The sequence below is a fragment of the Oncorhynchus clarkii genome, chromosome 12 (assembly GCF_045791955.1).
Source record: "Oncorhynchus clarkii lewisi isolate Uvic-CL-2024 chromosome 12, UVic_Ocla_1.0, whole genome shotgun sequence".
Classification (NCBI taxonomy): domain Eukaryota; kingdom Metazoa; phylum Chordata; class Actinopteri; order Salmoniformes; family Salmonidae; genus Oncorhynchus; species Oncorhynchus clarkii.
In genome coordinates, this window is record NC_092158.1 from 61,421,004 (window position 1) to 61,445,620 (window position 24,617).

A 24,617-nucleotide genomic window follows, 5' to 3' on the forward strand; every position below is an offset into this window, starting at 1 on the left:
AGTCATAAACAGCGCTGTGAAGCAAGCATTGCTAAGAGGTGCTGGCAAACGCTGTAAAGTTTGAATGAATGCTTACGATCCTGCTGCCGACTACCACCGCTCAGTCAGACTGCTCTATCAAATCATAGACTTAATTGTAACATAATAAACACAGAAATACGAGCCATTGGCCATTGATATGGTCAAATCCGGAAACTATAATTTTGAAAAAAAATGTTTATTCTTTCCGTGAAATACTGAACTGTTCTATCCGAAGCGGTGCAGCCAACAGGTTTCTCCACGCATCGCGCAGACAGGAAAAAACATCTTTCTGGTAAAAAGAGGGGCGGGGGCGTATGCCTTATGACTAACGTGACATGGTGTGATGAAAGAAACTCAAATCCTTCTGTTCACCTGATTTAGAATTCCTCACAATCAAATGTAGACCGCATTATCTACCAAGAGAATTATCTTCGATTATAATCACTGCCGTATATATCCCCCCCCAAGCAGACACATCGTTGGCTCTGAATGAACTTTATTTGACTCTTTGCAAACTGGAAACCATTTATCCGGAGGCTGCATTCATTGTAGCTGGGGATTTTAACAAGGCTAATCTGAAAACAAGACTCCCCAAATTTTATCAGCATATCGATTGCGCAACCAGGGGTGGAAAGACCTTGGATCATTGTTACTCTAACTTCCGCGACGCATATAAGGCCCTGCCCCGCCCCCCTTTCGGAAAAGCTGACCACGACTCCATTCTGTTGATCCCTGCCTACAGACAGAAACTAAAACAAGAGGCTCCCACGCTGAGGTCTGTCCAACGCTGGTCCGACCAAGCTGACTCCACACTCCAAGACTGCTTCCATCACGTGGACTGGGACATGTTTCGTATTGCGTCAGACAACAACATTGACGAATACGCTGATTCGGTGTGCGAGTTCATTAGAACGTGCGTTGAAGATGTCGTTCCCATAGCAACGATTAAAACATTCCCTAACCAGAAACCGTGGATTGATGGCAGCATTCGTGTGAAACTGAAAGCGCGAACCACTGCTTTTAATCAGGGCAAGGTGTCTGGTAACATGACCGAATACAAACAGTGCAGCTATTCCCTCCGCAAGGCTATCAAACAAGCTAAGCGTCAGTACAGAGACAAAGTAGAGTCTCAATTCAACGGCTCAGACACAAGAGGCATGTGGCAGGGTCTACAGTCAATCACGGACTACAGGAAGAAATCCAGCCCAGTCACGGACCAGGATGTCCTGCTCCCAGGCAGACTAAATAACTTTTTTGCCCGCTTTGAGGACAATACAGTGCCACTGACACGGCCTGCAACGAAAACTTGCGGTCTCTCCTTCACTGCAGCTGAGGTGAGTAAGACATTTAAACGTGTTAACCCTCGCAAGGCTGCAGGCCCAGACGGCATCCCCAGCCGCGCCCTCAGAGCATGCGCAGACCAGCTGGCCGGTGTGTTTACGGACATATTCAATCAATCCCTATACCAGTCTGCTGTTCCCACATGCTTCAAGAGGGCCACCATTGTTCCTGTTCCCAAGAAAGCTAAGGTAACTGAGCTAAACGACTACCGCCCCGTAGCACTCACTTCCGTCATCATGAAGTGCTTTGAGAGACTAGTCAAGGACCATATCACCTCCACCCTACCTGACACCCTAGACCCACTCCAATTTGCTTACCGCCCAAATAGGTCCACAGACGATGCAATCTCAACCACACTGCACACTGCCCTAACCCATCTGGACGAGGAATACCTATGTGAGAATGCTGTTCATTGACTACAGCTCGGCATTCAACACCATAGTACCCTCCAAGCTCGTCATCAAGCTCGAGACCCTGGGTCTCGACCCCGCCCTGTGCAACTGGGTACTGGACTTCCTGACGGGCCGCCCCCAGGTGGTGAGGGTAGGCAACAACATCTCCTCCCCGCTGATCCTCAACACTGGGGCCCCACAAGGGTGCGTTCTGAGCCCTCTCCTGTACTCCCTGTTCACCCACGACTGCGTGGCCACGCACGCCTCCAACTCAATCATCAAGTTTGCGGACGACACAACAGTGGTAGGCTTGATTACCAACAACGACGAGACGGCCTACAGGGAGGAGGTGAGGGCCCTCGGAGTGTGGTGTCAGGAAAATAACCTCACACTCAACGTCAACAAAACTAAGGAGATGATTGTGGACTTCAGGAAACAGCAGAGGGAACACCCCCCTATCCACATCGATGGAACAGTAGTGGAGAGGGTAGCAAGTTTTAAGTTCCTCGGCATACACATCACAGACAAACTGAATTGGTCCACTCACACAGACAGCATTGTGAAGAAGGCGCAGCAGCGCCTCTTCAACCTCAGGAGGCTGAAGAAATTCGGCTTGTCACCAAAAGCACTCACAAACTTCTACAGATGCACAATCGAGAGCATCCTGGCGGGCTGTATCACCGCCTGGTACGGCAACTGCTCCGCCCTCAACCGTAAGGCTCTCCAGAGGGTAGTGAGGTCTGCACAACGCATCACCGGGGGCAAACTACCTGCCCTCCAGGACACCTACACCACCCGATGTCACAGGAAGGCCATAAAGATCATCAAGGACATCAACCACCCGAGCCACTGCCTGTTCACCCCGCTATCATCCAGAAGGCGAGGTCAGTACAGGTGCATCAAAGCTGGGACCGAGAGACTGAAAAACAGCTTCTATCTCAAGGCTATCAGACTGTTAAACAGCCACCACTAACATTGAGTGGCTGCTGCCAACACACTGACACTGACTCAACTCCAGCCACTTTAATAATGGGAATTGATGGGAAATGATGTAAATATATCACTAGCCACTTTAAACAATGCTACCTTATATAATGTTACTTACCCTACATTATTCATCTCATATGCATACGTATATACTGTACTCTATCATCGACTGTATCCTTATGTAATACATGTATCACTAGCCACTTTAACTATGCCACTTTGTTTACATACTCATCTCATATGTATATACTGTACTCGATACCATCTACTGTATCTGCCTATGCTGCTCTGTACCATCACTCATTCATATATCCTTATGTACATATTCTTTATCCCCTCACACTTTGTACAAGACAGTAGTTTTGGAATTGTTAGTTAGATTACTTGTTGGTTATTACTGCATTGTCGGAACTAGAAGCACAAGCATTTCGCTAAACTCGCATTAACATCTGCTAACCATGTGTATGTGACAAATAAAATTTGATTTGATTTGATTTCTTTTTTTTGTTCCGTATTTTATCGAACGGGTGGCAACCTTAAGTCTAAATATTGCTGTTACATTGCACAACCTTGAATGTTATGCCATAATTATGTAAATATCTGGCAAATTAGTTCACAACGAGCCAGGCGGCCCAAACTGTTGCAAATACCCTGACTCTGTGTGCAATGAACGCAAGAGAAGTGACACAATTTCCCTAGTTAATATTGCCTGCTAACATTAATTTATTTTAACTAAATATGCAGTTTAAAAATAAATACTTCTGTCTATTGATTTTAAGAAAGGCATTGATGTTTATGGTTAGGTATGGTATGCTTTTTTCACGAATGCACTTTTGTTAAATCATCCCCCGTTTGGCAATGATTCTATGATAAATTAACAGGCACCGCATTGATTATATGCAACGCAGGACAAGCTAGTTAACTACACATGGTTGATGATATTACTAGGTTAACTAGTGATTATGTGAAGATTGATTGTTTTCTATAAGATAAGTTTAATGCTAGCTAGCAACTTACCTTGGCTCCTTGCTGCACTCGCGTGGTCAGCCTGCCACGCAGTTTCCTCGTGGAATGCAATGTAATCGGCCATAGTCGGCGTCCAAAAATTCTGAATTCCGATTGTTATAAAAACTTGAAATCGGCCCTAATTATTTTGGTCGACCTCTAGTTGCAATTCTATTGAATTGGGCATAGTTTAACCAAAATATGCCACAAGACCTGGAATTGCCTTGTGTATCTCTCAAAAAAGGTTCACTGTTATAAGCTAACTTTTTGAAGAATTTAAGCAAAATTCCCAGGCTTCACTTCCCATGGAACATTTTTTGAAAATTTACCGGAAAGTTTCCGGAATTTTACTGAAAAGTTACTAACGAAGGCTCTGGGAAACACCTTCGATACTAAATTTACATCGTACGAAGGTTCTAACGATGATCTTAATGTCACAAAGGCTCTGGGAAATGAGGCCCTGGTGAAGAGGAGTGTACTGTATAAGGAATAGGGTGCCATTTGGGACATGGACAATGGCTACACAACACAACTTTGTCATGATGTGGAGGCATGTATAGGCTACCTCCCAGTCTCTCGTTCTCCTAGGGTCATTGTTACAGTATCTGTTTCCTTCTTTCTTCTGTACCCAACTCTAAAGGACCACAAGCCTCTTGGACTAGAATGGCCCTCCATGTGAAAGCATTTGAGAAGACTTTCTATTCGGAAGAGGACGAGAGGAGAATTTGAGAGAGAAGAGAGTAGAGTGGCAGAGAATCATATAGCTTTATTAACAGAATCCCTGTTAATAAAGCTATGCAAATATCTGTCATCATATAGCCTAGGGAAAATATGACTAATAATTTGCATCCAAGTAGGTCAGTCAGAATCTTCTTAGTGCACAGTACTCAACTTGATCAAATCTGTATCAAAGCATCACTCAAGTTGATCAATAATCTAAGTGAATAACCTTGATAATGATGATTTTGTGGTTGCATGTAAAGACTCACAAAGCATATCTTATGAGGCATAATGAAGCCTTGTAATAAGGCCTTCAGATGCATCAGGTTGGGCCAATATCAATCCAGTGACGATATATGTAGGCCCCTAACACTATTATGTAAGCCTGTGATAACAATCACTACAAATGAAGTGCTATTGAACTTTCTCACCCTCGTCAATGTAGAACATACATTAAGTGGCAGCCAGTGGGAGGCACTAGTCGACAGAGCCGTAGGGAGTTCTGCCATGTTTGCGCCATTGAACAGTAAATTGATCAATTCATGACAAGTATTTTGGATTCTAATTCTCTAACTCTCTAAATAAATGGCTTGACAGCATTAGAAACAAAATGTGGCCACGTCCCAATTCTCTACCCTTCTCCCAAAGTGTGCAATTTCACAGTTTCTCACATGGATTTGACAATAGTGGAAACTCCCTCCAGCCAATGCGTACACCAATTCCATGCTTTTAAATCAGTGACGGGGAGTGTGCAAGTGCGCATTTCTGGAAAAGAGTGGAGAATTGGGGCGTAGCCATAGTGACACAGGAGATGAGCATTAGGCCCCCAACAGCATAGCAATTCACTCAATCAGGACCATATTTAGCATTAGAGTACATTAGCCTACAGTCACAATACACTCCTAACATCTGGGTCACGTCTTTCTATGCTGCTGCTCGACAAAATGAAATGCCTCTCCTCTGCAGTTTATTCTGCTGTGTAATTGTTTTCTGTCTGAGGAGAGGGTGTCTGGCTAATTAAGGGAGGGATGGGTGAATGGATAGATGAGGGAATAGATATATAGAAATACTTAATTCTATTACAATCAAGTAACACATTTGGGAACAAGTTTTATTTTATATAACTGGTTAGTTTAAGTTTAAGGCTGTTTCCTTTGAAAACTGCTGTATACAGTGCCTTCGGAATGTATTCAGACCACTGGCTTTTCCCCCATTTTCTTATGTTACAGCCTGAATTTAAAATGGATTAAAAAATGTTTCCCCCTCATCAATCTACACACAATACACCATAATGTGAAAGCAAAAGACAGGTTTTGGGAAATTTTTGCTAAACAATTTTAAAAAGTAAATAGCACATTTACTTAAGTATTCAGTACTTTGGTGAAGCAGCGATTACAGCATCGTGTCATCTTGGGTATAACGCTACAAGCTTGGCACAACTGTATTTGGGGAGTTTCTCCCATTCACTGCACGCTGCCCTAACCCATCTGGACAAGAGGAATACCTATGTAAGAATGCTGTTCATCGACTACAGCTCGGCATTTAACAACATAGTACCCTCCAAACTCGTCATTAAGCTCGAGACCCTGGGTCTCGACCCCGCCCTGTGCAACTGGGTCCTGGACTTCCTGACGGGCCGCCCCCGGGGGTAAGAACATCTCCACCCTACCGATCCGCCCCACAAGGGTGCGTTCTCAGCCCTCTCCTGTACTCCCTGTTCACCCATGACTGCGTGGCCATGCACGCCTCTAACTCAATAATCAAGTTTGCAGACTACACTACAGTGGTAGGCTTGATTACCAACAACGACGAGGCGGCCTACAGGAAGGAGGTGAGGGCCCTCGGAGTGTGGTGTCAGGAAAATAACCTCACACTCAATGTCAACAAAACAAAGGAGATGATTGTGGACTTCAGGAAACAGCAGAGGGAGCAGCCCCCTATTCACATCGACGGGACAGTGGTGGAAAGTTTTAAGTTCCTCTGCGTACACATCACAGACAAGCTGAAATGGTCCACCCACACAGACAGCGTGGTGAAGAAGGCGCAGCAGCGCAAGTTCAATCTTGGTTTCATCAGGCCAGAGAATCTTGTTTATCATGGTCTGAGAGTCCTTTAGGTGCCTTTCTCCCATCTCCACAGAGGAACTCTGGAGATCTGTCAGTGACCATTGCGTTCTTGGTCACCTCCCTGACCAAGGCCCTTCTCCCCAATTGCTCAGTTTCGCTGGGGGGCCAGCTCTAGGAAGAGTCTTGGTGGATCCAAACTTCATCTATTTAAGAATGATGGAAGTCACTGTTTTTGGGGACCTTCAATGCTGCAGACTTTTTTTGGTACCCTTCCTCAGATCTGTGCCTCGACACAATCCTGTCTCGGAGCTCTACGGACAATTCCTTCGACCTAATGGCTTGGATTTCGCTGAGGATTTATTTTTTAAATCCATTTTAGAATAAGGCTGTAACATAACAAAGTGTGGAAAAAGTAAAGGGGAAGGAATATGATGTGAGAGGTAGTGGCAGGCAGCCACGGTTCAGGCTCAGGCCGTGTGACTGCATCGTAATGATGGCCCAGTCCGTCTCTGAGTCTCAGCCACATGAAAGAGTGTCTCAATTGCGTCCCTATATAGTGTACTACCTTTGACCAGGGCCCATAGGGTGCCATTTGGGACGCAGACGAATACTGTAGGGAGGGATGAACCCTCCACAATGCATCCTGCCATCACCCCCTACAGCTCACTTTCTATTATTTTTTTTATTTTTTCTCTGCCCTTCCCCTCCTTCCCTTCTTTCTGTCTGCTTCCCTACACACATTTCCTCTTTCACTCCCCGCCTGCTCTGCTTTTCATCATATTCACCTCTCTTCCGATGACGCAACTCCCTCTTTTACCTCCATACTGCATCCTCTGTCCCCTACACTTCATCCCTCTAAAATATCGCCTCACCCCAGCTCTCCTCCCTCCCTCCCCCCATTTGAGTCTGGTTCCTCTCAAGGCTACTTCCTTTTAGGAATTAACACGTTACCTCGCCACTGTGCTGCTGCTTGTCGGGTTACCATGAACCACTTTGTGTCAAATGTTGTTGTATAAAGGCTATACAAATAAAATATGATTGCCTGATCTCTCCCTCTTCCCTCCCTCTCTTTCCCCTCTCAGGGCTACCTGTTCATCTCGGTGCTGGTGAACAGCAACAGCGAGCTGATCCGCCTCATCAACAACGCCATCAAGAACGACCTGTCTAGCCGCAACCCCACCTTCATGTGCCTGGCCCTGCACTGCATCGCCAACGTGGGCAGCCGTGAGATGGCCGAAGCCTTTGCTGGAGAGATCCCACGCATTCTGGTGGCTGGGTAAGAATGGAGGGGATGGAGAGGGAGGAGTAATGAGGGAGAGGGAGAGCGCAATTAGTCAGTCAAATTGTATTCTTGTAGGTCTTTTTACAACAACATTTGTCAAAGGGAGAGGTTGGGAAGAGAAGGATGGATGAAGGGAAGGGAGGGTGAGGAGACCAGAGAGGGAAATGGAGGAAAGGGGAGAGGGACTGAGGACATGATTTTCTTTGTATTAATATGTTATAACAGCATGATTAGACTAAATCTGCGGTACAGACAATATCTTTCCATGACCAGAGTTGTTGCAGACTGGTAGTCCTTTATAGTGAGCATTGTGTTTGTGATGTGATTGCCAGGGACACCATGGACAGTGTGAAGCAGTCTGCTGCCCTGTGTCTTCTGCGTCTGTACAAGGCCTCCCCAGACCTGGTTCTGATGGGGGAGTGGACCTCCCGAGTGGTGCACCTCCTCAACGACCAGCACATGGTAAGAGAAAGGCCATACATTTCTGCTCGAGCCCAACACTAGCACACCTGTGGTGTATTCACTAGAAAGCCAACAGTAAAAACGGGGAGCGACTAAACTGAATTGTCTAATTAGAAACATTTGCTTTTGTTGCAAAACCTTTGCTTTCGCAATACGTTTTCCATTGCAAAGCAGTTTGTTACACTAAGGAATACACCCCTGATTTATCAGTTATGCTAGTGCATTTATCTTCCAGGCCAATAGGTGGCGCTAGCTGGCTCTGTTACAATATCCACACTAGTCTAGAATACCACTTTTTCAGAGGTTATCTGATTGGCCAAAAGACAAATTGCTGGGAAAAAAAGCAGAATTGTGCTTCATGTCTAAATGCAGCCAGTGTAACCTAACGTAAAGAAAATGCCTGAAAATAGATGCCTCAGATACTGGTCTTGACGAGAAAAAAAAACATTGTTAGGAGAGGTTATCTTCTGCACTGTCCAGTAAATGTGGAGGAGGCGTTAAGATAGAGTGTCGCCTTGTTAATGTCCAAAAGCTAATGTTGAACGCAACATGCTCTCTTCCATTTCGCCTAAAAATGTATGCATCCGGTTGCTGGTATGTATGTTGGAACCTGACTACTGACTTCATTGAGACTAAGGTTATGCCGTTTAGGTGTTACTGTTGTTTCTGATGATGAGCGTGTCTCTCTCTCTCTCTCTCTCTCTCTCTCTCTCTCTCTCTCGCAGGGTGTTGTCACGGCAGCCATCTCCCTCATCACCTGTCTCAGCTCGAAGAACCCAGATGAGTTCAAAACCTGTGTGTCCCTGGCTGTTTCTCGTCTGAGCAGGGTGTGTGTGTGCGTGTGTATGTGCGCACGTGTTAATGTATACCTATAAAATCATGCATGTCAGTCCAGCGATCCATTCTCCCTTTGCCTCACTGTCTCTATCTCCAGGATTTCAACCCATCTCTCTTTCTCCTCCTCCCGTTCTCCTTCTCCAGATTGTGTCTTCAGCCTCCACTGACCTGCAGGACTACACCTACTACTTTGTCCCGGCCCCGTGGCTGTCCTGTAAACTGCTGCGCCTGCTGCAGTGCTACCCCCCACCAGAGGATGGCGCCGTGAAGGGCCGCTTGGTGGAGTGTCTGGAGACCATCCTGAACAAGGCCCAGGAACCACCCAAGTCCAAAAAGGTTCAGCACTCCAACGCCAAGAACGCCATCCTGTTCGAGGCCATCTCACTCATCATCCACTACGACAGGTGAGGAGGATATCTGTCACTCTCGGTGTCTGTCTTAATCTTCTCGCTCTGTCATTTTCTCACTTTTTCTGTATCTCTTTTTCTCTCACTCTTTCAGTAGCTCTCTCTCTCGCTGTGTGTGTGTGTGTGTGTGTGTGTGTGTGTGTGTGTGTGTGTGTGTGTGTGTGTTTCTCTCTTTCTCATATATACACTGAACCAAAATATAAACGCAACATGTAACAATTCCAAAGATTTTACCGACTTAAAGTTCATGTAAGGAAACCAGAAAATTGAAATAAATTCATTAGACCCTAATCTATGGATTTCACATGACTGGGAATACAGATATGCATCTGTTGGTCACAGATACCTTAAAAAAAAAAAGATAGGGGCGTGGATCGGAAAACCAGTCCGTATCTGGTGTGACCACCATTTGCCTCACATCTCCTTCGCATACAGTTGATCAGGCTGTTGATTGTGGCCTGTGGAATGTTGTCCCACTCCTCTTCCATGACTGTGCGAAGTTGTTGTATATTGGAAGGAACTGGAACACGCTGTTGTACACTATCCAGAGCATCCCAAATATGCTCAATGGGTGAGTATGCAGGCCATGGAAGAACTGGAATATTTTCAGCTTCCATGAATTGTGTATAGATCCTTGCGACATGGGGACGTGCATTATCATGCTGAAACATGAGGTGATGGCAGCGGATGAATGGCACAACAATGGGCCTCAGGTTCTTGTCATGGTATATCGGTGTATTCAAATTGTCATCGATAAAATGCCATCGTGTTCGTTGTCCGTAGCTTATGCCTGCCCATACCACAACCCCACCGCCACCATGGGGCACTCTGTTCACAACCTTTATATCGCCCACACGACGCTGTAGACGCTGTCCTCCATCTGCCCGTTACGACGCCAAACTGCAGTCAGGTCAAGACCCTGGGGAGGACGACCAGCACGCAGATGAGCCGTAGAAAAATGCTTATTGAAATGATCGATTATCGTAGATTTATTGGTGGTGAAAGTGTTTACAGTGGGCAGCTGGGAGGAGGTGCTCTTATTCTCCATGGACTTTACAGTGTCCCAAAACTTTTTGGAATTAGAGCTACAGGATGCAAATTTCTGTTTGAAAAAGCTTGCATTTACTTTCCTAACTGACTGTGTATATTGGTTCCTGACTTCACTGAAAAGTTGCATATCACGGTGGCTATTCGATGCTAATGCAGTACGCCACAGGATGTTTTTGTGTTGGTCAAGGGCAGTCAAGTCTGGGGTGAACCAAGCTCTATCTGTTCTTAGTTCTAAATTTTTTGAATGGGGCATACTTATTTAAGATGGTGAGGAAAGCACCAGGCATCCTCTACTGACGGGATGAGGTCAATATGCTTCCAGGATACCCGGGCCATGTCGATTAGAAAGTGTTTTAGGGAGCGTTTGACAGTGATGAGGGGTGGTTGTTTGACCGCGGACGCATGCATTGATCGCTGAGATCCTGGTTGAAGACAGCAGAGGTGTATTTAGAGGACAAGTTGGTCAGGATGATATCTATGAGGGTGCCCATGGTTACGGATTTAGGGTTGTACCTGGTAGGTTCCTTGATAATTTGTGTGAGATTGAGGGCATCAAGCTTAGTTTGTAGGACGGCCGGGGTGTTAAGCGTATCCCAGTTTAGGTCACCTAACAGTACAAACTCTGAAGATAGATTGTGGGCAATCAATTCACATATGGTGTCCAGCGCACAGCTGGGGGCTGAGGGGGGTCTATAACAAGCGGCAACGGTGAGAGACTTATTTCTGGAAAGGTGGATTTTTAAAAGTAGAAGCTAAACTTGTTTGGGCACCGGCCTGGATTGTATGACAGAACTCTGCAGGCTATATCTGCAGTAGATTGCAACTCCGCCCCCTTTGGCAGATCTATCTTTTTGGAAAATGTTGGGGATTGAAATTTCAGAATATTTGGTGGCCTTTCTAAGCCAGGATTCAGACACGGCTAGGACATCAGGGTTGGCGGAGTGTGCTAAACAGTGAATTAAACAAATTTAGGGAGGAGGCTTCTGCTGTTAACATGCATGAAACCAAGGCTTTTACAGTTACAGAAGTCAACAAATGAGGGCACCTTGGGAATAGGTGTGGTGCTGGGGGCAACAGGGCCTTGGTTAACCTCTACATTATCAGAGGAAAAGAGAAGGAGTAGGAGAAGAGTACGGCTAAATTATGTATTTAATGTAGACCAGCAAAATACAATAATTTGTATGTTATTAGTTTAAGCACACTATGTTTGTCTATTGTTGTAACTTAGATGAAGATTAGATCAAATTTGATGACCAATTTATGAAGAAATCCAAGTAATTCCAAAGGGTTCATATACTTTTTCTTGCCACTGTAGTTATTCACTCCACAAGGCAATCAAACAAGCTAAACGTTAGTATAGAGACAAAGTGGAGTCGCAATTCAACGGCTCAGACACGAGACTTATGTGGCAGGGGCTACAGACAGGGTCTACAGACAATCACGGACTATAAAAGGAAAACCAGCCACGTCACCGAGACCGACATCTTGCTTCCGGACAGGCTAAACACATTCTTCATATGCTTTGAGGATAACACTGTGCCACCGACGCGGCCCACTACCAAGTACAGTGGGCTCTCCTTCTCCGTGGCCGACATGAGTAAAACATTTAAGTGTTAACCCTCGCAAGCCTGCCCAGACGGCATCCCACGCCGCGTCCTCAGAGCTTGCGCAGACCAGCTGGCTGGTGTGTTTACAGGCATATTCAATCTCTCCCTATCCCAGTCTGCTGTCCCCACATGCTTCAAGATGGCCACCATTGTTCCTGTACCCAAGAAGGCAAAGGTACCTGAGCTTAATGACTATTGCCTCATAGCACTCACCTCTGTCATCATGAAAGTGCTTTGAGATTAGTCAAGGATCATATCAACTACCATTCTGCCACCCTAGACCCACTTCAATTTGCTTACCACCCCAATAGATCCAGAGACGATGCAATCGCCATCACTCTGTACACTGCCTTATCCCATCTGGACAAGAGAAATACTTATGTAAGAATGTTGTTCATTGAGTATAGCTCAGCATTCAACAAAATAGTACCCTCCAAGCTCATCATTAAGCTTGAGGCCCTGGGTCTGAACCCCGCCCTGTGCATCTGGTTCCTGGACTTCCTGACTGGCCACCCCCGGGTGGTGAAGGTAGGAAACAACAACTCCACTTTGCTGATCCTCACAACACAGGGGCCCCACAAGGGTGCGTGCTCAGCCCCCTCCTGTACTACTTGTTCACCCATGACTGCGTGGCCAAACACGCCTCCAACTCAATCAACAAGTTTGCAGACAACAACAGTAGTAGGCTTGATTACCAACGATGATGAGACCGCCTACAGGGAGGAGGTGAGGGCTCTGGGAGTGTGGTGCCTGGAAAACAACCTCTCACTCAACGTCAACGATACAAAGGAGATGATTGTGGACTTGTAGGGGGGTGCACCCTCGGCTGTTTGCTATCTACATCGATGGGATGGCAGTGGAGAAGGTGGAAAACTTCAAGTTCCTTGGTGTACACATCACTGACAAACTGAAATGGACCACCCGCACAGACAGTGTGGTGAAGGCACAACAAAGCCTCTTCAACCTCAGGAGGCTGAAGAAATTTGGCTCGTCTCCTAAAGCCCTCAAACTTTTACAGATGCACAATTGAGAGCGTCCTGTCAGGCTGTATCACCGCCTGGTACAGCAACTGCACCGCCCACAACCGCAAGGCTCTCCAGAGGGTGTTGCGGTCTGCCCAACGCATTACCGGGGCAAACTACCCACCCTCCAGGACACCTACAGCACCCGCTGTCACAGGAATGCCAAAACGATCATCAAGGACATCAACCACCCGAGCCACTGCCTGTTCACACCACTATCATCCAGAAGGCGAGGTCAGTACAGGTGCATCAAAGCCGGGACCAAGAAACTGAAAAACAGCTTATATTGCAAGGCCATCACTGTTAAACAACCATCACTAGCACATTAGAGGCTGCTGCCTATAGGGATAGACTAGAAATCACTTTCAGAATGGAACACTAGTCACTTTCATAACGTTTACATATCTGGCATTACTTATGTCTTATGTACCGTTGAAGTCGGAAGTTTACATACACTTAGGTTGGAGTCATTAGTAAAAAAAATTCAACCACTCCACCAATTTCTTGTTAACAAATTATAGTTTTGGAAAGTCAGTTAGGACATCTACTTTGCGCATGACACAAGTAATTTTTCCAACAGTTGTTTACATACAGATTATTTCACTTATATATATTTCTCATGTCATTGCTTACATGTATGCATAAATAAGACCTTATAGATGCCAAGTATTGGTCATGATATGGTTTCAGTTTTTTTTATGTGGGTCAGTGGGTCAGACGTTTACATACACTAAGTTGACTGTGCCTTTAAACAGTTTGGAAAATTCCAGAAAATGATGTCATGGCTTTAGAAGCTTCTGATAGGCTAATTGACATAATTTGAGTCAATTGGAGACGTACCTGTGGATGTATTTCAAGGCCTACCTTCAAACTCACTGCCTCTTTGCTTGACATCATGGGAAAATCAAACGAAATCAGCCAAGACTTCAGAAAGAAAATTGTAGACCTCCACAAATCTTCATCCTTGGGAGCAATTTCCAAACGCCTGAAGGTACCATGTTCAAATGGACAATGGCCCCAAGCATACTTCCAAAGTTGAGGCAAAATGGCTTAAGACAACAAACTCAAGGTATTGGAGTGGCCATCACAAAGCCCTGACCTCAATCCTATAGAAGATTTGTGGGCAGAACTGAAAAAGTGTGTGCGAGCAAGGAGGCCTACAAACCTGACTCAGTTACACCAGCTCTGTTAGGAGGAATGGGCCACAATTCACCCAACTTATTGTGGAAGGCTACCCGAAACAGTTGACCCAAGTTAAGCAATTTGAAGGCAATACCAAATACTAATTGAGTGTATGTAAAATTCTGACCCACTGGGAATGTGATGAAATAAATAAAAGCTGAAATAAATCATTCTCTCAGATATTATTCTGACATTTCACATTCTTAAAATGAAGTGGTGATCCTAACTGACCTAAGACAGATAATTTTTACTAGGATTAAAGGAATTGTGGAATTGTCAGGAATTGTGAAAAACTGAGTTTAAATGTGTTTGACTAAGGCAGGGGTGTCAAAGTCAAATGGACGGAGGGCCAAATAAAAAAATCAGCTACAAGACGAGGGCCGGACTGTTCGAATGTTCATTGAAAAATTTTTAAATGACGCATATAGTCTAGTGAACCTAATTGAACCTACTGAAAACCTAACAAATATATTACAATATGATCAGATAAATAAAGCAATATTTTCTTATGGCTCTGTCAGTAATCTTTAATTTTCAACAGACACAAAAGACAAATTTCCTTTATATAAATATCCCCATAACATGAACATTAAATGAAAGAAACCGGTATTCAAGGCACCATCAGTAGACTATATTTTCTATTTTAGCAAAAGTGGGCTAAATTTACTTCAAAGAAAAAACAATAATAGCAATTTTCTATCATCCACTCAACTGAAATATTTTTAAAATATAATTGGATTGAAATACAAAAAAATAAAGTGCAAAAATCTATTAATCAAAAACAACACTTTGTTTAAGGAGAAGTAACATGCAGTGAAAACAAATATTAAATTTTAACTTTTAAACTTGAACTGAGTAAAAACTCTAAATATGTGATTGCACAGTAATGTTCACTTGTTTGAGGTTGAGGGTGATACTTGGTGGTGTCCCATCTTTTCCACAAGTTCATCAATGTTCGGGGTAAGGCTCTGAGCTGAAGAAATCCTCAGAATTGAGTGGAGGTGTTCAGCAGTAAGTCGACTTCTGTGTGATGTTTTGTTCAGGTTCATCAAAGAAAACAGTTGTTCACACAGGTATGTGCTGCCAAACATAGACAACGTTTGAGCAGCCTGGATGCGCAGCTGGGGCATTGTGCCGGGGAGGAAACGGGCAAACTCCGCAGCACCCACTGCCGCATATTTTTCCCTCAGTGCATCATTGCATTGGAGGTCAATCAACTCCATTTGGAGGTTTGGTGGTGAGCTTTCCACGTCAACAGCAAATGGGTTACCGAGCAGTTCCAACCTGCTTTTTTGTGCTTCAAAGTCAGCAAATCGGCGTCGAAAGTCAGTGGTAAGCATACCTATTTTATCAGCCAACTGTGTGCTCGGGAACGCACTGGTAGAGAGCTTCTCTTTCATGGTCTGGCAGCTGGGAAAGTGGCTCAAATTTTCTTTCCGCATCTGCGTCTCCCACAGAGTCAGTTTGGTTTTAAATGCCTTCACTGTACTGTACATATCAGAGATGACACGATCCCGACCCTGCAGCTGCAAGTTTATTGCATTCAGATGACTCGTAATGTCACACAGAAAAGCCATTTCACACAGAAACATTTCGTCTCGGAGTTGTGTTGTGTCTTTCCCTTTGCTGTCCAAGAATAGACAAATCTCCTCACGAAGCTCGAAACATCTTTGAAGCACCTTTCCCTGGCTTAGCCATCGCACCTCTGTGTGATAAGGCAAATCACCATGCTCCGTTTCTAACTCCGTCAGAAATGCCTTGAACTGGCGGTGATTCAAACCTTTGGCTCTGATAAAGTTAACTGTGCGCGTGATGATGCTCATTACATGCTCCATTTTCAAGGCTTTACCGCACAACGCTTCCTGGTGTATGATACAATGATAAGCTGTCAGCTCACCTGTCGCGTTTTCCTCTTGCATCTTTTCCCGTATCTTCGCCACCAGTCCGCTCCTGTGTCCACACATCGCAGGTGCTCCGTCGGTTGTCAAACCCACGAGTTTTTCCCAAGGCAGCTCCATCTCATTTACACATCTTGACACCTCTTCATACAAATCATGCCCCGTAGTTGTGCCATGCATAGGACGTAAAGCCAAAAACTCCTCTGTCACGCTTAGGTTGGAGTCCACTCCGCGGATGAAAATTGACAACTGGGCAATGTCAGAAATGTCGGTGCTCTCATCCACAGCCAAGGAATATGCAATAAAATCTTTTCCCTTTTTCACAAGCTGCTCTTTTAGATTGATGGACAACTGGTCTACTCTCTCGGCAATGGTGTTTCTGCTCAGACTCACATTTAAAAAGAGTTGCCTTTTTTCTGGGCAAACTTCGTCACAAACTTTAATCATGCAGTTTTTGATGAAATCCCCCTCCGTAAATGGCCGGGCTGATTTAGCGATCTCTTCTGCCAAAATAAAACTGGCCTTGACAGTTGCGTCCGCGTGTGTGTCCGCGTGTTTCGTTTCATAATGTCGTCTCAGATTATACTCTTTCAGTACCGCCACACTTTCTCCACACAGAAGACACACAGGTTTTCCAGCTACCTTCGTGAACATATACTCCGACTCCCACCTTGTTTGAAACCCCCGGTTCTCAGTATCCACCTTCCGTTTTGCCATTTTTGATGGGTATCTGAAAGTTAATTTTACTGTGATGCTGACGACTGCTGTGCCAATAAATATTGAAATGAAGCAGCCTACTGCTCGGTGCGTCACCTTTGCATTGTGGGAAATGTAGTATTGGTGCGTGTAAAAGATCTGCGGGCTGCCGGCTTGCTGCGGGCCGGTTCTAATAATAAATCAAGATCATCCCAGGGGCCGTAAAAAACCTTCTTGCGGGCCGGATGTGGCCCGCGGGCCTTGACTCTGACATATGTGGACTAAGGTGTATGCAAACCTCCGACTTCAACTGTATATACTGTATTCTATACTATTCTACTGTATCCTTTTTCGTTCCGCTCTGACATCGCTCGTCAATGTGTATTTCGTCTTAATTAATTCCTACGTAGATTTGTGTGTATTGGGTATATGTTGTGTAATTTGTTAGATATTACTTCACTGTCCGATCTAGCAGCGCAAGCATTTCGCTACACCCGCAATAACATCTGCTATGTATGTGACCAATACATTTTGATTTGAATACAAAAACGTTATGTTTGGGGCATATCCAACATTACTGAGTACCGTTATTCATATTTTCAATCATGGTGGTGACTGCATCATGTTATGGGTGTGCTTATCTTTTGGCAAGGAGTTTTCTGGGGGATAAAAATACATGGAATAGAGCTAAGTACAGGCAAAATCCTATAGGAAAACCTGGTTCAGTTTTCCAACAGACGCTGAGAGACAAATTCACCTTTCAGCAGGATAATAACCTAAACACAAGGCCAAATATACACTGTAGTTGCTTACCAAGACGACATTGAATGTTCCTGAGTTGCCTAGTTACGGGTTTGCCTTAATTAGGAATGAAAATGTATGGTAAGACTTGAAAATGGCTGTCTAGCAATGATCAACTTGGTATTTGACAGAGCTTGAAGAAATGTAAAAAGAATGTGTAAATATTGTACAATCCAGGTGTGCAAAGCTCTTAGACTTAACCAGAAAGACTAAGATGCAATCAATGCCAAAGGTGATTCTAACATGTTTTGAATATTTTATTGAATAGTGTTTTTCATGGGGTATTGTGTGTAGATGGGTGAGAGAGAAATATATGTATCATACATTTTCAGCCTGTAACGCAACATAATGTGGAATACTTTTACACACACACACACACACACACACACACACACACACACAGTATATTCATCTTTCTACTCTCTCCCTCTCTCTCTGTGTGTCTCGGTCTCTGTTTCTCTCTTCCTAAACCTAAAGAGTGGCAATTGGACTGTTTTCTCTGCTACCGCACGGCAAGCAGTACCGGAGCGCCAGGTCTAGGACCAAAAGGCTCCTCAACAGCTTCTACAATTTACATTGACCCCCCCCCCCCCCCTCTTGCACACTGCTGCTACTTGCTTTTTGTTTGTTACCTATGCATAGTCACTTCTACCCCACCTACATGTACAGAGTACCTCAACTAGCCTGTACCCCTGCAACCTGACTCAGTACCAGTGCCCCCTGTATATAGCCTTGTTATTCTTATTCTGTTACTTTTTATTATTACTTTTTATTTTAGCCTACTTGGTAAATATTTTCTTCTTCTTGAACTGCACTGTTGGTTAAGGGCTTATAAGTAAGCATTTCACAGTAAGTAAAGTCTACACTTGTTGTATTCGGCGCAAGTGGAACATTAAGTTTGATTTGATTATGGTGTGGCTTACTCTTAATTTCTCCCTCCTTCAACTTCCCCCTCTCCAGTGAGCCCAACCTGCTGGTGCGTGCCTGTAACCAGCTGGGTCAGTTCCTGCAGCACAGAGAGACCAACCTGCGCTACCTGGCTCTGGAGAGCATGTGTACCCTGGCCAGCTCCGAGTTCTCCCATGAGGCCGTCAAGACCCACATCGAGACCGTCATCAACGCACTCAAGGTCTGTCTCTGTCATGCACACGTTACACGCACACTCAGACGAGACACTGCTTTAAAAAAAATATATTTTACACTTTGTTTTAAGTACTTTGCTGGTGTTTGTAACACATTTTATACCTTATCTTTTTCTCTCCAGACTGAAAGGGATGTGAGTGTTCGCCAGAGGGCTGCTGACCTGCTCTACGCCATGTGTGACCGTAGCAACGCCAAGCAGATAGTTGCCGAGATGCTCAGCTACCTGGAGACAGCCGACTACTCCATCAGAGAGGAGATGGTACGTGTCTGCTTGTGTGTATATTGTATGTTTTCCCCCTCTGAGTGCCTCTGGGTTTATGCCTGCATGTGTGTCTTTGCGCTTATGTGTCTGTGTTAGTGTGTAACCCAGCGGTCCCAAAACTGTGGGTCGCTTGACGTGAAAATGGTGTCGTCGGGAGAATTTCTAAAATCCTAAATTCAATGTCTCAAAATCATTATAATGTGGTTAACCTTAATCTAAATAGAAATGATTAGAATCTAAAAGATAAAATTAAACTAGAGAGCGCCCTTAGATCATGGGAAAAGGCCGCACTTGCTCATTGCACTTCAATCATTCCCACCATTAATGGCTGCGCACGCTACGCTATGAAACCACACACTATTGCAGAGACTGATACAGTTGAAGTCGGAAGTTTACATACACCTTAGCCAAATACATTGAAACTCAGTTTTTCACAATTCCTGACATTTAATCCTAGTAAAAATTCCCTGTCTTAGGTCAGTTAGGATCACCACTTTATTTTAAGAATGTGAAATGTCAGAATAGTAGTGGAGAGAATGATTTATTTCAGCTTTTATTTCTTTCATTACATTCCCAGTGGGTCAGAAGTTTACATACACTCAATTAGTATTTGGTAGCATTGCCTTCAAATTGTTTAACTTGGGTCAAACGTTTCGGATAACCTTCCACAATAAGTCAGGTTTGTAGGCCTCCTTGCTCGCATATGCTTTTTCAGTTCTGCTCACACATTTTCTATAGGATTGAGGTCAGGGCTTTGTGATGGCCACTCCAATACCTTGTCTTTGTTGTCCTTAAGCCATTTTGGAGGTATGCTTAGGGTCATTGTCCTTTGTCAGATAACACTGTTAAATTAAGAATTTATGCTATTGCTAGCAATCAAGAGGAAACTCTGACTGAACGACTCAAACTCCCAAGCTTATGTTTTACAAATTGACTTTAGCTGTGAGGGCTGAGATGCCCATGCATTGACTTTTGTTCGCTGTACATGTTGTGGGATGCTATTCACAAGGACATATTTTTCTGTCTCAATTCCCAAACATGAAACAGCATAGGGGATGTTCAGTGTGCTGCGTGGCTATTTTTTGACCAAAAACAGATTCCCTATGGGATCGAATGGTGGGCTTTTGCACAGATGGGGCTCCGTCTATCAGGGAACAGGGGGCAGGCCTCTGCACTCTAGTTAGTAATGTGTCTCCCTCTGCCTTATGGACACATTGTATGATACACTGAGCGCAAATGGCGGCAGAAGAGCTAAGCACAGATCTCTGAGATATTTATTTATATTTTATTTCACCTTTATTTTTACCAGGTAGGCAAGTTGAGAACGAGTTCTCATTTACAATTGCGACCTGGCCAAGATAAAGCAAAGGAGTTCGACACGAACAACAACACAGAGTTACACATGGAGTAAAACAAACATAATAGAATACAATAATAGAAGAAAAATGAGTCTATATACAATGTGAGCAAATGAGGTGAGATAAAGGGAGGTAAAGGCAAAAAAAAGGCTATGGTGGCAAAGTAAATACAATATAGCAAGTAAAAAAATAAAATAAAAAAATACACTGGAATGGTAGATTTGCAGTGGAAGAATGTGCAAAGTAGAGATAGAAATAATGGGGGTGCAACGGAGCAAAGTAAATAAATAAATACAGTAGGGGGAGAGGTAGTTGTTTGGGCTAAATTATAGATGGGCTAAATTATAGATGGGCTATGTACAGGTGCAGTAATCTGTGAGCTGCTCTGACAGCTGGTGCTTAAAGCTAGTGAGGGGGATAAGTGTTTCCAGTTTCAGAGATTTTTGCAGATCGTTCCAGTCATTGGCAGCAGAGAACTGGAAGGCGAGGAGGCCAAAGTAAGAATTGGTTTTGAGAGATATACCTGCTGGAGCGCGTGCTACAGGTGGGTGCTGCTATGGTGACCAGCGAGGTGAGATAAGGGGGGACTTTACCTAGCAGGGTCTTGTATATGACCTGGAGCCAGTGGGTTTGGCGACGAGTATGAAGCGAGGGCCAGCCAACGAGAGCTTTCAGGTCACAGTGGTGGGTAGTATATGGGGCTTTGGTGACAAAACGGATGGCACTGTGATAGACTGCATCCAATTTATTGAGTTGTTGGACGGGCGGGCAGCTGCAGGCAGCGATCGGTTGAAGAGCATGCATTTAGTTTTACTTGTATTTAAGAGCAATTGGAGGCCACTGAAGGAGAGTTGTATGGCATTGAAGCTCATCTGGAGGGTTATAAACACAGAGTCCAAAGAAGGGCCAGAAGTATACAGAATGGTGTCGTCTGTGTAGAGGTGGATCAGAGACTCACCAGCAGCAAGAGCGACATCATTGATGTATACAGAGAAGAGAGTCGGTCCAAGAATTGAACCCTGTGGCACCCCCATAGAGACTGCCAGAGGCCCGGACAACAGGCCCTCCGATTTGACACTCTGAACTCTATCAGAGAAATCACTGACGTCATGATCCGAGTTCCCAGTTGTCCTGAAAGCACCATAAAACTCATGGTAGACTACCCTTCGCCAGCTCATATCTGTGTGAAGCTGGATTGAGTTCTCCTACTTCTGCATTAAAACCAAATATGGATCCAGGTTGGATGTGAAAGCAGAGATGAGGTGCGTACTGTCAACCACGCCCCTTGACTTTGAGAAGTTCCGACGCGACATGCAACACAGAGGGTGTTCTTTAATGGAAGCCAGCTAATGGGGATCCATAATAAATACAAGTACGAACAAGCACACCCATCTCATTAGTGGTGGTGATACGAGATGCATTTTGTCAGACTAATTTGTAATTGACTGCTCTACATTGAAAGTATGTGATGGTGAGTTGAGAAGACCATCAAATACTGTTAGAATGTTTTTCATTTGACTGCCATAGCTCCAAATAAAAAGTAAACTTGGCTGTTAATAAAACATTTTAGAAATCACATGGGTGGGGCTGCGAGAATTTTCAGATACCAATATGGGGTCATGGGCCAAAAAAGTTTGAGAATCCCTGGTGTAACCTCTCTGCTCCCTTCTCTCCCAGGTGTTGAAGGTGGCCATCCTGGCAGAGAAGTATGCGGTGGACTACTCATGGTATGTTGACACCATCCTTAACCTCATCCGCATTGCTGGGGACTACGTCAGTGAGGAGGTGTGGTACCGCGTCATCCAGATTGTCATCAACCGCGACGATGTGCAGGGCTACGCCGCCAAGACCGTCTTCGAGGTAGGGGCTGCCCAAGCCGGATACGTCTGGATCCAATGTGCTCTTTTTGTCTCAACTTGGAAATTCCTCAATCATATTCCCTGGTTGAGTACATTAGGGTGAAAACGTTTTTAAAACTATTGCAAAGGAAATCAAAACCTTTTTTAAAATACACTGCTCAAAAAAATAAAGGGAACACTAAAATAACACATCCTAGATCTGAATGAATGAAATATTCTTATTAAGTACTTTTTTTTTTTTTCTTTACATAGTTGAATGTGCTGACAACAAAATCACACAACAATTATCAATGGAAATCAAATTTATCAACCCATGGAGGTCTGGATTTGAAAAAATGAAAGTGGAAAACCACACTACAGGCTGATCCAACTTTGATGTAATGTCCTTAAAACAAGTCAAAATGAGGCTCAGTAGTGTGTGTGGCCTCCACGTGCCTGTATGACCTCCCTACAATGCCTGTGCATGCTCCTGATGAGGTGGCGGATGGTCTCCTGAGGGATCTCCTCTCAGACCTGGACTAAAGCATCCGCCAATTCCTGGACAGTCTGTGGTGCAACGTGGCGTTGGTGGATGGAGCGAGACATGATGTCCCAGATGTGCTCAATTGGATTCAGGTCTGGGGAACGGGCGGGCCAGTCCATAGCATCAATGCCTTCCTCAGAAACTGCTGACACGCTCCAGTCACATGAGGTCTAGCATTGTCTTGCATTAGGAGGAACCCAGGGCCAACCGCACCAGCATATGGTCTCAGAAGGGGTCTGAGGATCTCATCTCGGTACCTAATGGCAGTCAGGCTACCTCTGGCGAGCACATGGAGGGCTGTGCGGCCCCCCCAAAGAAATGCCACCCCACACCATGACTGACCCACTGCCAAACCGGTCATGCTGGAGGATGTTGCAGGCAGCAGAATGTTCTCCACGGCGTCTCCAGACTGTCACGTCTGTCACGTGCTTAGTGTGAACCTGCTTTCATCTGTGAAGAGCACAGGGCGCCAGTGGCGAATTTGCAGATCTTGGTGTTCTCTGGCAAATGCCAAATGTCCTGCACGGTGTTGGGCTGTAAGCACAACCCCCACCTGTAGACGTCGGGCCCTCATACCACCCTCATGGAGTCTGTTTCTGACCGTTTGAGCAGACACATGCACATTTGTGGCCTGCTGGAGGTCATTTTGCAGTGCTCCTCCTGCTCCTCCTTGCACAAAGGCGAAGGTAGCGGTCCTGCTGCTGGGTTGTTGCCTTCCTACGGCCTCCTCCACGTCTCCTGATGTACTGGCCTGTCTCCTGGTAGCGCCTCCATGCTCTGGACACTACGCTGACAGACACAGCAAACCTTCTTGCCATAGCTCGCATTGATGTTCCATCCTGGATGAGCTGCACTACCTGAGCCACTTGTGTGGGTTGTAGACTCCGTCTCATGCTACCACTAGAGTGAAAGCACAGCCAGCATTCAAAAGTGACCAAAACATCAGCCAGGAAGCATAGGAACTGAGAAGTGGTCTGTGGTCACCACCTGCAGAACTCCTTTATTGGGGGTGTCTTGCTAATTGCCTATAATTTCCACCTGTTGTCTATTCCATTTGCACAACAGCATGTGAAATTTATTGTCAATCAGTGTTGCTTCCTAAGTGGACAGTTTGATTTCACAGAAGTGTGATTGACTTGGAGTTACATTGTGTTGTTTAAGTGTTCCCTTTATTTTTTGAGCATTGTATATGTGTATGTGTGTGTGTGTGTGTGTGAAGTTCTCCCTGTTTGAGTAATTTGTTTTTGTTTGATGCTTAATGAACACGGCTCTGAAGACCCATTGCATTTGGCTATCATAAAATCTGTTCAATATACTTACGTTTTTAACTGTCCCCCTCTCCAGGCTCTACAGGCCCCAGCCTGTCATGAGAACATGGTGAAGGTGGGGGGGTACATCCTGGGAGAGTTTGGAAACCTCATTGCCGGGGACCCCCGCTCCAGGTGAGTGGTGACCTCTCCCACACCAGTGACATCAACCTGAGACGAGCACAAATATACGGCTGCTCTTATTTTCTGATGTATTAATTAGGTTTTTCCCTTTTCTTTTTATGGTTCTACCTTTTTGTCATCCTCTCCCTCCTCTTCTCCATTCTCATCCTCTCTTCCCACTATCATTTTAACTCTTTAACACTCCTCTCACTTTCACTCTACCTCTCTCACTCTCACTCCTCCCTCCCTCCCTCTCTCCTCCCTCT

General features: G+C 44.8%; 2 protein-coding genes across 5 annotated transcripts in view; one reads left to right on the top strand and one right to left on the bottom strand.

Moving 5' to 3' along the window:
- The window catches only part of LOC139420919 (uncharacterized), a 439,502-nt gene that overhangs the window by 287,164 nt on the left and 127,721 nt on the right, over positions 1–24,617 (bottom strand). The gene's annotated exons all lie outside the window — the stretch shown is intronic.
- Positions 1–24,617, top strand: part of LOC139420901 (adaptor related protein complex 2 subunit alpha 1) — a 55,141-nt gene that overhangs the window by 15,330 nt on the left and 15,194 nt on the right. For all 3 annotated transcript variants that reach the window (XM_071171311.1, XM_071171312.1, XM_071171313.1), the window contains exons 3-10: positions 7,615–7,808; positions 8,147–8,276; positions 9,002–9,103; positions 9,258–9,517; positions 18,737–18,905; positions 19,041–19,178; positions 22,217–22,399; positions 24,266–24,363. In XM_071171311.1, coding sequence (XP_071027412.1) covers positions 7,615–7,808; positions 8,147–8,276; positions 9,002–9,103; positions 9,258–9,517; positions 18,737–18,905; positions 19,041–19,178; positions 22,217–22,399; positions 24,266–24,363 — 1,274 coding nt within the window. The remainder of the gene's footprint in view (positions 1–7,614; positions 7,809–8,146; positions 8,277–9,001; positions 9,104–9,257; positions 9,518–18,736; positions 18,906–19,040; positions 19,179–22,216; positions 22,400–24,265; positions 24,364–24,617) is intronic.